The sequence below is a fragment of the Myotis daubentonii genome, chromosome 19 (genome assembly GCF_963259705.1).
Source record: "Myotis daubentonii chromosome 19, mMyoDau2.1, whole genome shotgun sequence".
NCBI lineage: Eukaryota > Metazoa > Chordata > Mammalia > Chiroptera > Vespertilionidae > Myotis > Myotis daubentonii.
In genome coordinates, this window is record NC_081858.1 from 13,762,668 (window position 1) to 13,775,022 (window position 12,355).

Sequence of the window (12,355 nt, forward strand, 5' to 3'; positions counted from 1 at the left end):
CTGGGGTACCGTAGGCAGGAGTCTATGCTGTGTGACCACTGCACAGGACTGGGTGAATGTCCAGGGCGGAGGACCAGCCTGCTAATATTGCTTCCCCAATGGTCCCTGACGATGACATGTCACATTTCTCCGCACTAAGGCCCCCTTCCTCTGGCAAAGCCCTTGTCAAGCAGGTGTGGTGGGGGCCCACCTGGCTGGCAGCTGCACGGCCAGGTAAGGAGAGATGCTCCAGGCAAGGTTCACATTATCTTTCCACTGCTTCTCACTCAGGCTGGTATACTTGGACCTCCAGTTGGCCACACTGTTCTCCCCGGCCTGGTCCAGCTCCAGCTCTGGGGCTGACAGTGGGTTGTACCACGTGGTGAGACGTTCAATTTCGGTGGCCTGGTGAGATGAGATAGACACTGATGCGCTTTCTGCGTGTGCCCACATGCTGCTCTGCTCCCCTCTCTCCCGGGTGCTGTGGGCACACGGTGGGTGGTGCCTTACCAGCAGGGACAGCAGCAGCGTTCTGCGCTTCATGTAGTATTTGTGCAGCTGGGAGCCCCGGTTGGTCTTCTTGGACATGCCTGGGGAGCAGAGGAGCATGCATGTGTTCATTGGAGGTCACCGGCTCACCCTTTGTTTCCAGAACCCAGGGGAAGCTGTCTTTCAGCGCTCTGTCCACCATCTGAGCCGGCAGGATGTGACTCAGACCTGAGGAACCTGTCAGCAAACCTTCAACTGACCTGACTTCTTGGAGATGGTCGACATGCCGCTGGACAGGGGGTAGGTGTTGATCCATCCTTGCGTGGCCTGTTGGCGGGAGCCGACAGCTATATCCAGATTGCTCCGGGTGTCTTGATTGTCTGTGGGCAAAGACATTGTTGCTTCTAGAATGAGGCATCTGAATTTTCACCAGACATAAGGCAATCAGTGGAAGAGCAGGGGGACACACGGCTGATGACGGCTTTGCAGAACTAACCCAGACATCTGAGAAGTTCTAGATGAAAAGCTTACTAAACTTTGTATCTTTTCCCTAGCCTTTAAGATAGAATAAAATAAATATGGCAGTCGTCTTGATAAATGAAGACAGTTATCTGATCTCCATCCCTGTGCTGTACACGAGGGGACCTGGGGGGCAGATGATAAGGGCTGTTTGCCTGGTTCTGAGTGGAGCCAGGAAGCGGACTTAGGAAATCACTGTGCCCGCTTTTTCCTTTTGCTTTCCTGGCAGTCAGGTTGTCAGCTGTGGGTCTGGCTGCAGACTCCACTCATCTAGTTTATGGTGTGTAATCGGCTCCATGCTTCGAGAACAGGAACATGGTTTTCTTCTGGAGGTTTGCTGCTCCTTTTCCTTACCCCTCACCCGCACCCACCCATCCATCCACCTAGCTCCTATTCATTCTCAGAAACTCAGCTCACATGTTACCTCTCCCAGAAAACTGTCCCTGGCTCCACAACTCCAGGGGGCCAAGTGCCTCTCCTTGAGGGATGCTCCCATAATCTCCTCCTGTTGAAATCACCTGTCGATTTGATTGTTTTCTACCAATATGGGCTGTTAGATATGCAGCAGGCGCTTGTAAACCGAGCTGGTGCTGGCAGAAGTGACGCTGATGGCATCTGTTCATTCTGCTCCTCAGCTGGGGCTGGAGAAGTGGTGGCCAGGCAGGCCTCGGGCCTTTGGTGACTGTGCAGCATGGCCAAGGCCAGGCCTCAGCTGGGCCCTAAGTGCTCTTCTGACCTGGCTCCTTCAGGGCTGCCCACTGCACACCTCTGTCCTGCACTACCTCCTACCCCACACCTCAGCCCCACCACCCGTGAGCAGCTGCACTGCTCACAACAGCCCTCACCTGGGGGAACCAGCTGGCTGGCAGTCAGGTACTTCTTATCTGAGAACATAGCCGTCCAAAATTTAATCATTATGCTTATGTCTTCACGCAGCCTCTTTTCTCCTTGAGTAGGAAACTTCGGGGGACAACTTCAAACAACCACAAGAGGACAAGGGTTGAGTGCCTGGAGTCAGGGACTAGAAGGCAGCACATTATAACGCAGTGAGAGGCGACACCAGTGATACCTGAATGATGAGAGGTTAGCCCAGAGCTCCTGATCAGGAAAACTATCTTACCCCCACGGGAAAGTGTGATGCTCTCTAGCCCTCTCATGACCACCTCAACCACTATCCTCAGCAGTGTCTCCAGCTCTCGGCAGAACAGTGTACTTGTGGCAGGTTGTGCAACCACAGCTGTTTCCATGTAACAACACCCATACTTGCAAAGCCCCAGGAGGCAGGTATTTGCAATTCTTCATGCAATAACCATTCATAGTAATTGGAAAGTTAAAAGGATGCACTTAATCTCTTAAGTCAATTGAACTGAATTATTGTTCATCTCATAGGGAGGCTAAGTACACACATGGAAACAGCACAGGGCTGGGATAGTCAAATCCAGGGGTGTCATGGTTGCTGAATGAGGTTGGTGGCATACCCAGGAAAACCGTTTTCTCCTGTGATGGCCTCTGGGGACCTGGGACAACCAGAGGCAGTGTCTGGAGCTGGGCTGTCACTGGACACTGCACAGCAAGTGCGGGGAGTACCTGAAGTAGTCAAAGGCAGTCGAATAGATCTTCTCCCGGAGTACGTTGCGAATGGTTGCATTTGGAACCACGTCAGCGTGCAGGAGAGACAGCCCCAGGGTCAGCAGTCTAAGAGAGAACCAGAGGCCAAGTCAAAGCTACGCAGCCTGGACCAAACCTCTGTGGGGTCCGGGTCTACCCTGCAAACCACTGGGCTCTCGCGCTTAGGGCACGTCTCCAAATGACAACTCTAGGCTGCCAGGACGGCGGCATCAGTCAGGTGATTATAGTTCACAGGTTTGTTGTATCCAAAATGTCCCAGGAAAGGTTCTTCTTAAACCTTCACTTTTGTTGAGATACAATTAATAATGTGTTAATCTGCCTTGGCCATAAGCTTCAGTTTAATAAACTATCTGCAAACTACTCCCTGAGCCCTGGCCAGTTGTTTCGGGTGTCGTCCTGTACACCAAAAGGTTGTGGGTTCGATTCCCAGTCAGGGAACACACATAGATTGTAGGTTCAATCCCTTGTCAGAATGTGTCCAGAAGGCAACCGATCCATGTTTCTCTCTCACATCGATGTTCCTCTCTCTCTAAAATCTGTAAATATACTCTCAGGTCAGCATTAATAAAAACAACACCTACTCCTTAAGATGCAGTCACTTACAGGTACTCTGAAGGCAGAACAATTAATTCAAGTTAAAAAAAAAAGTAATTTACCAAGGACCTGGTTCTGCCAGGTCAGGGCTCCTGAACAAGTGTCTACAGACAGTGCTGGTCTGTGACAAGGTCAAGTACAGGAACAGAGAGGAAGCACCTAATCATTTCTGTAGCAATTCCACACTGCTATGTGGGACCTTTTCTAGCAGCTCATTCTCACTGCATCTTATAAAAGTATAGGTCGGTGACAATTTTAAAATCAGGGAAAAAAGAACTAGCCTTTCCTCGAAGTGGCTTGAGAAGCGCAGCCTAAGCAGCACCCAGTGGGCTGCAGGAACGCGGGTCTGGAGCTCATGGAAGGGGCAGACAGAGCTGGCATCACTGGTGGGCAGCAGGAAGAGGTAGGCAGGGAAGTGGCATTCCCCAGGTGGGGGCTCTGCACCTTCCCTCCATCTGACCACCCCGCACCTGCAGGTCCAGCTCAGACCTCTCCTCCCCACATCAGGCTGGCCTTTCCTGCTGTGTTTCCTGCAACCCCGGTCATAGCAGCTGGCTTGAGGCCCCCCACCAGGCCACACATCCCAAAGGGGATTATGCGCCCTCCCCTCATATGTCTGGTGTTTTGCACAGGACTTAGCATGTAGTTGGCCCGATCAGAAATGACCTGACCAAGTCACCGCCAGCTCCCTGGCCTGACCTTATCACACCACCTATTTTTTTTTTAAGATTAAAAAAAAATTGACTTTTAGAGAGAGACGGATGGAGAGAGAGAAAAACACTGATGTGAAAATGAAACATTGGCTGCCTCCTGCATGTCCCCTACTGGGAACTGAGCCTGCAACCCAGGCACATGCCCATATCTGGCATCAAATCAGCGACACTTGGTGTATGGGATGATGCCCAATCAACTGAGCCACACCAGTCAGGACACCACATGCTATTTTTCATTCACAACTATGTCACCAAAATGGTGACACCATTTTGCTGCCACCCACCCCCAACCAATTTAGAAAGGCTGCCCAACATCTGGCTGCCCCAGATCAATGAGTGGATCAGCTTCCTGGATACTCCCCTGCTGTGGACAGAACAATGGCCGACTTCCCCAGCCCTGAAGGGTGCACTGGGACAGGTCATTTGTGCACATACTGGGAGCTCAGTCAGTTCCTGGTGAATAAATGACCAACCAGGGGAAAGCCCATGGAGAGGGCCCGCAGCACCAGCAGCTCAGCCCCCCTACAAGAGGAGAGCCCCTCACTTGAAGCGAGGCCCAATGGCTGCCACGTGTCGGTTCATGCTCCCCTTGGCCCCGCCGATGTTCAGGGACATGGAGCGCTGCAGCAGGCTGGAGAAGATCTCCACTTGGTCAGAGCTGCAGTACTTGGCGATCTCGAACCGCTGCACCAGGAACTAAGAGGCAAGGACAATACGCTGCCATGACGGGGCCTGGCTGGCTCATCCTAGAGCCAGCTCAGCCAGGCGGGGAAAGGCTCTGTGCTCAGGAGGGTGGTCTGAGGGAAGCAGGAAGGGCCTGGGGATAAAGCTGGAACAAAACAGCCTATCTAATCCCTCCCCCACCAGGTAAGACAATCTTAAGCCTGGAACCCCATGCTCACTGGGCCCCAGGCCCCAGGGGGAGCCCCCACCCCTGTAGCTAGAGGAGGCGGATGGAGCACAGCTGAGCCCGGAGAGGCGTAGAGAGGCAGTGGGGTCCAGGCACATACGTCAATCCAGATGCAGTGAGGGGTCACTTCAGGGGCACAGGGTTTGGGCTGACTTGCTTCTGACGCTGCCAGGGGGTCTGCTTCCTTTATTTCAGCAGAAAAAAGGCCGAGCTTCTGCTCCACTGTCATCTGCCAGGCCCCTGCCATCTCCCGCAAAAACTGCAAGTACACAACGACTGTTAGCTCCTCACAGAGCACAGAAAGGTGCTTACTAGTTATGTTTTATTATAAAAGGAACAGATGCTCACTGAACAAAGTTTATGGACCAAGGAAAGTATGACTAAAAGGTGATCTATGATCCCACTTCCTAGCTTTTTTTTTTTTTTTTTTACATGAAGTCCATTCTTTTTTTTTTTTTTTTTTTAAATATATTTTATTGATTTTTTACAGAGAGGAAGGGAGAGAGATAGAGAGCTAGAAACGTCGATGAGAGAGAAACATCGATCAGCTGCCTCCTGCACATCTCCTACTGGGGATGTGCCCGCAACCCAGGTACATGCCCTTGACTGGAATCGAACCTGGGACCCTTCAGTCCGCAGGCCGACGCTCTATCCACTGAGCCAAACCGGTTTCGGCTGAAGTCGATTCTTGAACTATGCCAGGCCATGTTCTGTGTGGTGGCAGCCAGGACTGCTTGTGAACTAACAAGGGCAGAGCTGGATTCTGGCTCCAGAACCCATTTCCTTTTCTCCACTCTACACGGACCCTGCAAAATGCCTTCACGCCACTAACCAGGCTGGAGAATATCTGGGGAGGGTGAGTGGAGTCTGCAACTGCCACTGGGCTGGGCAAGGGGTTCGGCAGGGGAACAGCTTCCCCCGTGGGCCTGACACCACCAGGCAGCTCCTTCAAGGGCGCCCAGACCCACCTGCAGAGTGGTGGCCACTGAGGCTTGGTGCCTGGGGCAGACATCCTGGCTTTCTGCTCAGTATTTACTTCCTCCTTCTTCCTTAAGTTATGGTTTTGTGTGGGTGGCCAAGTGGCCAGTCACAAGTACCCTCATCCAGGCCTCTGCTGTTCGGGGTAGCCACAGGTTTCCATTAGCACTAATGAGCAAGTGGGCATCAGCGGAGTGAGGCCCTGGGGAAGGGCATGGCAAGTGGTGCCTGCCTTGGCCCTCTGCCCTCCTTCCTGCCTGAGGCACAAAGTCCACACACTAAAGGTGCAGAGTTGCAGACAACAGGCCTGGGATATCAACAAACTGCCCACAACAGAGAAGAACACACTTCCATTGGTCAAGGCACTGCTCTTGGTTTCTGTTTCCTGCAGAGATAGGTAAGTGTTACAATAGATCGGGGGTGGGGGACGGGGGCATCCGGCCCGTGGGCCGTATAAGGTCCAATAAATCATTCGGTTTGGCCCTGATAAGGCATTAGGGGTGAGTTAATTAAATTTTTGACCAAATATAGCAGGCTAATTTTTAAGTTGATAATTTTGTATGGCCCTCGATTGATGTTATAAATATCCCAATGGCCCTTGGCAGAAAAAAGGTTCCCCACTCCTGCAATATATGAAGAAACAGCAGGGCCACCAGGACCAATGAGCCCCAGCACAATCACTCATTTGTTTGATAAGCATGTCCTGGTCACTGCCTCTGGCCAGGGCCTTCTAGGCTCTGGGAATGGAGTATGAACAAGACAAACACATCCACCTAGTCTACTGTGGGGCCAGAGATGACGAGAAAAGCAAGCTATAGACAGTGGACCCTGATCTCTGCTAAGGGGAAAACAGCCATGAAGAGGCTCGGGAGCGTGAATGAGGGTGTATGTGACATTCTAGGTAGTGTGGGCAGGGGACAGCTAAGGCAAGCCCCTGTGGGCCCGCTCCAGTAGCAACTTCAGAAAAACGGACACAAGGAAGGCTGCTCCTCCCAAAATTAGCAGTCCCAGAGAAGTATCCCTGTCGACAAACACAACCATTTCAAATGTTGATAGGTGTTCCAATCTCAGAGAAATGGCTCCCCCTACTGAGTTTTGGAAAAATAACAACTTCGAGGCACCACTGGCATGCTTTTAACATATGACAGTCCTGTGTGCAGGCATTAATATCACACTCTCCCCCCAGCTGGTTTGGCTCAGTGGATAGACCGTTGGCCTGCGGACTGAAGGGTCCCGGGTTCGACTGCCACTCAGGGCACATGTCCGGGTTGCAGGCTCGATCCCCAGAAGGGGGCGTGCAGGAGGCAGCCAATCAATGATTCTCTCATCATTGATGTTTCTCTCTCCCTCCCTTCCTCTCTGAAATCAATAAAAACATATTTTTTTAAAAAACCACACACTCACACATAAGAAGGCTGAAGCCCCAGAGGGTAAAGGGCTTGCCAGGGTCTCCAAGCTCATCAGCTGAGGATAAGTTCTCTCTATCTCTCACCCCACCCACCCTTAGATGACCCCGGTGTCCTACCGGCACTTCCACTCCGTTCTTGCCGGCCAGCAGCCACTCCCAGCAGGCCAGGGCAGTCTCCATGCCATGCTCATTGAACATCCGGAGGGGACCCCAACACAAATGATGGAGAAGCTGTGGGTCACAATCTGGAACCAAACACACTGTTCAGAGGCCTTGAACATGAGCTAAACCCCATGGCCTCCCCAGGTGAGCAAGATGGTCAGTCAGCATCAGCTGGGACAACGATGGCCTTTTCTTTACTTCTACCCACCAGAGAGGCCACAGGGATCTCTACTGGGGGAGCTCCAGCTCTTTCTTCAGCCAGAACTCCAATTCACTAAGGATAATGGATGCCACCAATTTGTTTACAAATGAGCCCAGAGGTCCACAGGGCTGGTCCCTTACCTTTGCTGCTGATGAGCATCGCCGTCAGCTTGAACATGGCCTGTGTGTAGGGCTGAGGATTACTGAGGTCTAGTGCTGTGTTCAGCTCCTGGACCATCATTTTGTTCAGGTCAGATATCTGGCCTGTGGCATCGGAGAACTGAATCATTCCATACACCTACAAGAAGCGTGCTATGTCAGCAGAGGCGTGCGTAACTCAGGCACATGGGTGAGGCCCCGGCAGCCACCTAACCACAATCAAGGCAGGACCAAAGGATGCTTCACTGCCCCAAACTAGAGCCCACGGTATGCATGCAGAGTGACAGGCTGACGTCAGCGATGCTACCACTGCTCAGAGATTTTGGGGAAATTCTCTTAGAAATGTGTGTGAGCCCTGGCCTGTTTGGCTCCACGGTTAGAGCATCAGCCCAGGGACCAAAGGGTTGCAGGTTCGATTCCTGGTCAAAGGCACATACCTCAGTTGCAGGTTTGATTCCCAGCCCCCATGGGGTACGTGTGGGAGGCCACCAGTCAATGTGTGTGTGCCCCCCCCGCCCCGCCTCCTCCCTCCCTTCCACTATCCCTCTAAAGATCAATGGAAAAAATATCCTCAGGTGAGGAATTAAAAAAAAAGAAATGTATGTTAGTGTTCCCCACCATTCTAGATGGTCTTTGAGGGCAGGGACCTGGTCTTATAATCTTTGTATTCCAGCACTGAGCCTGGGGTCTGGCTCCCATAGCTCTGTGTGCATGTGGGTTGAATAAAGTTCCTTCAGAATCAATCAGTGACTCAACAAAATCAGCCTCACTATACAGGACATCAGGTCAGCGTGCAGGAGGCAGCTGGTCATTCTTTCTCTCACTGATGTTTCCATCTCTCTATCTCCCTTCCTCTCTAAAATCAGTAAAAACATATTAAGAAAACAACAAGAAAAATCGAATGCTTCAGTATAGCCAGTGTGGTGAGTGACTGTCATACATGCTCCAGGCTGTGCTAATGGTCCCAGGGGCCAGCCTTCAAGTCCACCTAAAACAAGCGAGTTCCATATTTACCAGACTCCCTACTCATTTTCTATTGGGAAGAAGCTGACTGACATCAGAACAAGAGGACACTCTGAAGGGCCTCGGACACAGGGCAGAAGGAGTACCTCGCCCGCATAGCGGTTGCGCAGATTCAGCGACGCCATGAAGTTGGAGTAATCTTTCTTCACACAGGCTGGGCGCTCGGTGAGCTGAGTTGCCTACAGACAAATATCAATAATTACTTCAGACCATAGCACTGTGTTTTCCTCATGTTTACCATGGCTAAACCTAAGTCCAATTAAGAAGTCAGGTTCAGACCCAGGGGTTATTAAAAATCTTTAGTGCTGGAAAGTCAGTAAAATGAACTACTTTAGAAGACCCTCTAGTCTGTTATGTCCCATGAAAAATGATTAAAAAAATTTTTTTAGCATGAAAAATTTCTCTGGAAGGCCATCCTGACCACTGTCACCCAGTGGTGCACAGGCCTTTGCAGTAGAAACAATCACCTGATTGCCATGAAATCACCGTTAACTGCAACAGCCATGTTGTGAAGTTAATGGTCACGGGATGCCCCCTCTGCGATGGTGCTGGTGTGTGAATGTGACTTAGAGAAGGTAGAGGGTGCCTGAAGTGAGAGCAGCAACAGAGCCAGTAAAAGCTCTGAGACATCCACTTGCTGCTGATGGAAAGGGGCACACTGAGTGGAGACAACCCACAGAGTGGGAAAACATCCCCCCACTTCCTCTGCTGCAGCCTCAGGCCCTAGCCCACCTCCCACCCCTCTAGGACTCCGGGTCTCGGGGACTCCTCTCTGTAACTCGGAGACGGCTCCCTGACTGCCGTGTGATGGAGTGCCGTGGGCGTGCGGACTTCTTTGCTTCCCATGGAGCAGGGCACCTATGCCAGGATCTCCAGCACAGCAACAATCAGCAACACAAAAAGTATCCTTTTGTCTTTAGCAACAGAAAAGGGAAAACCTAATTTTCTAAAGAATAATATTTAAGTCTTTTAGGCAAAATCTCTTACAAGTCAGCTGGCTAGAGGCTAGAGAAAGACTACAAGTTGTCACATGCATTCTTAGTCTGTGGGCCCTGCTTCTGGCTGCTGCCTGTGTCCTCGGATTGGTGGAGAGACTGAGGTTGGGGAGCTGAGCCAATGCCACTGGGCCCTGCAGGAGCAGGAAGGCCTGTGCGTGGCAGCTTGGCCTCTGCTGTCTGTGTCGAGATGCTTTTTTCTTCAGAGAAAACACAGTGACCTGAGGTGAGTGCTCCGAGGATGACATGGGTAAACAGACACTGGCCTCCTCTGGCTCTGCTAATGGGCTCCTCCCTTCCTCCGAGGTCACAGGCAGTCCTGCGGCCTCCCTCCCTGGTGCGGCACCTCCACCACAATTAATCCTTAAGAGAGAGGCAGGCAGCCTCCCCACCACCCTGAGAGAGTTAAGAAGCACCAAGGGAGCACAGAGCCCCTGCTGGGCCCTGAGGTTGGGAGACAACAAAGTGCAACTGTCAGATCACCTGTTCTCAACCCTACTTTGATCCTAGGCCCTAACTTACTTCAGAAAGCACTACCCTGGACATGCTGTCCTCTGAATTAATCTCGAGCAGAACAAGACGAAGCTGAAGACCTACATGCAGCTCAGCAGGCACTGCGCGTTGTCCAAAGTCCACACGACTATAAACGGCGCTGATGTGTCTACCACAGATCATTTCCTTCCTTAAGGATGTGGACCCGCAGAAATCCAAATCTGACCTCATGAGTGAATCAAGCTTACCTCCATCAGTCCGTATTTTCAAAACAGGAGACAGTGAGGAAATGCCTGCGTGACTGAGCAGCTGCTCTCTGAAGCTGGGGAGCTCTCTCAAGATTCCGATCTACCAACAGACACTCTGAGCGCCTCACACAGGCAGCTGTGGGTGCCCAGGTGGCTTTCATGAAAATACTCATCAGCGTTGGCCCTTCCCCACACTGGTCCTTCCCTGACACAGTGCTCCTGGGGAGCAGTGAGCCCCTTCACGTACCCCGAGAGTCGTGTTCTGCTTGTTGTAGCTGGCGAAGTGAAGAATGCTCTCGGTGGCCATGGCCAGCCCCGTGTGCTGGGACAGTCCCGACACCCAGTTCTGATGTTTGTTCAGATATTCCTGGAATAGGGGAAAATGCTGTTTTACTTTAAAGGTAAAAACAACACTTGATAAACTGAGGTGTGAGGTAGTAAAGCAAACGCTGGTTCCAGGGCCGGGTCTGCCCCCTCCCAACAGCTGTGGGGCCCTCAGGGAGTGAGAAAGCGCCCCCCTCTGACTGGCTGCTGCTTCCAGGTGAACAAGGACAAAGCTGGTCCCCAGAGCGGCTGGCACACAGCAAATGTGAGAGGAACACTGATTCCTTGGGAGCATTTGCTATCTGCCAAGTGCTGGGCAAACAGCTGCAGGGCCTGGTCCTGCCATCCACACCCAGGCAGTTTGGCAGTTCTACTGCCGAGCAGCCCTGCTGATGGGGCGGCGTGCGGACAGAGGAAGGCACAGATTTGATCCACTGGCCTCCCTCACCCCCAAACAGCACACTTACCCCACAACCTGCTCCCATTATTCTCAGGCACTAAACTAATGCTTGGTCGGTTTGTTCACACGAGTGCTGTCCATACTGTGATTGTGTAAAGCTCTTTGGATGGTTTGAAAGAGCTTATCAAGATTGCTTTTTGATGATTTTTAAAATGTACCTGCAGGTGGGATTTGGTGACTGTAGGTGCCCACTTCATCGCCTCTTGTAGGATCATTTCACAGCGCGCAGCAAAGTCCTTCACGATGCTCTGAAAAGAGGTGTGATCAACCCGAGGTCAGGGTATCTGGGCTGTCAGAGGACCCCACCATACACTGTGGATAGCTATGGCCCAATTGGGTCCCCCCACATCCATGTGGAAGCTCTAACCCCCAGCACTTCAGAATGTAACTAACTGGAGCCAGGGTCTTCAACAAAGTGATCACATTCAAATGGGATCAGCGTGGGCCCTACTCCAACAGGACTGGTGTCCTTGTAAGAAGAGCAGATGAAGACATAGTCATGTACGGAGGAACAAACATGTGAGAATGCAGGGAGAAGAAGCCATCCACCAACCAAGGAGAGAGCTCCAGAAGACATCAACACTGCCACCACCTTGATCTCAAACTTCAGTCTCCAGAAATATGTGAAAATACATCCTTGTTATTTAAACCACCCAGTCTGTGATACTTTGTTATGGCAGCCATAGCAAACCAACGGAGGGACTGTGCTCCAACACCAAGGCTCCTGGGTACAGGGAACCCGCACACATCTGGTCTGTAATCCTTGCATGAGGCTGTGTGGCAGAGCCCACACTCACAGCACATCACACAGCTACTTTGCAACGTAAGTCCTGAGTTAGTGACTGAGGAGCAGGAAGGTCCAGGGAGGTAAAAGCCATCACAGGGACCTCACTACTGCACATGGGGAAGTCCCTGTTGGCAGCTGGTTTGGCTGGGAGGCCCTGAGGTTGGAACGTGACCAGCCCCAGCATGGTCTCACATCTGCCACAGTGAGGGCTCTACGTCAGATCTCAGAGCAGTAAAGCTCCTCTCAAAGTCATGCTTGCTCATTAGCGTTAAGATGCTGTAAGCT

The 12,355-nt window shown here is 51.7% G+C and overlaps 1 protein-coding gene across 2 annotated transcripts in view; it reads right to left on the minus strand.

The window, feature by feature from the left end:
• Positions 1 to 12,355, minus strand: part of PI4KA (phosphatidylinositol 4-kinase alpha) — a 98,277-nt gene that overhangs the window by 13,175 nt on the left and 72,747 nt on the right. For both annotated transcript variants that reach the window (XM_059677021.1, XM_059677022.1), the window contains exons 28-39: positions 11,442 to 11,531; positions 10,747 to 10,866; positions 8,851 to 8,943; positions 7,724 to 7,880; positions 7,337 to 7,464; positions 4,934 to 5,092; positions 4,468 to 4,619; positions 2,575 to 2,682; positions 1,833 to 1,960; positions 729 to 848; positions 490 to 569; positions 191 to 384 (exon numbers count right to left, since the gene is read on the minus strand). In XM_059677021.1, coding sequence (XP_059533004.1) covers positions 191 to 384; positions 490 to 569; positions 729 to 848; positions 1,833 to 1,960; positions 2,575 to 2,682; positions 4,468 to 4,619; positions 4,934 to 5,092; positions 7,337 to 7,464; positions 7,724 to 7,880; positions 8,851 to 8,943; positions 10,747 to 10,866; positions 11,442 to 11,531 — 1,529 coding nt within the window. The remainder of the gene's footprint in view (positions 1 to 190; positions 385 to 489; positions 570 to 728; positions 849 to 1,832; positions 1,961 to 2,574; positions 2,683 to 4,467; positions 4,620 to 4,933; positions 5,093 to 7,336; positions 7,465 to 7,723; positions 7,881 to 8,850; positions 8,944 to 10,746; positions 10,867 to 11,441; positions 11,532 to 12,355) is intronic.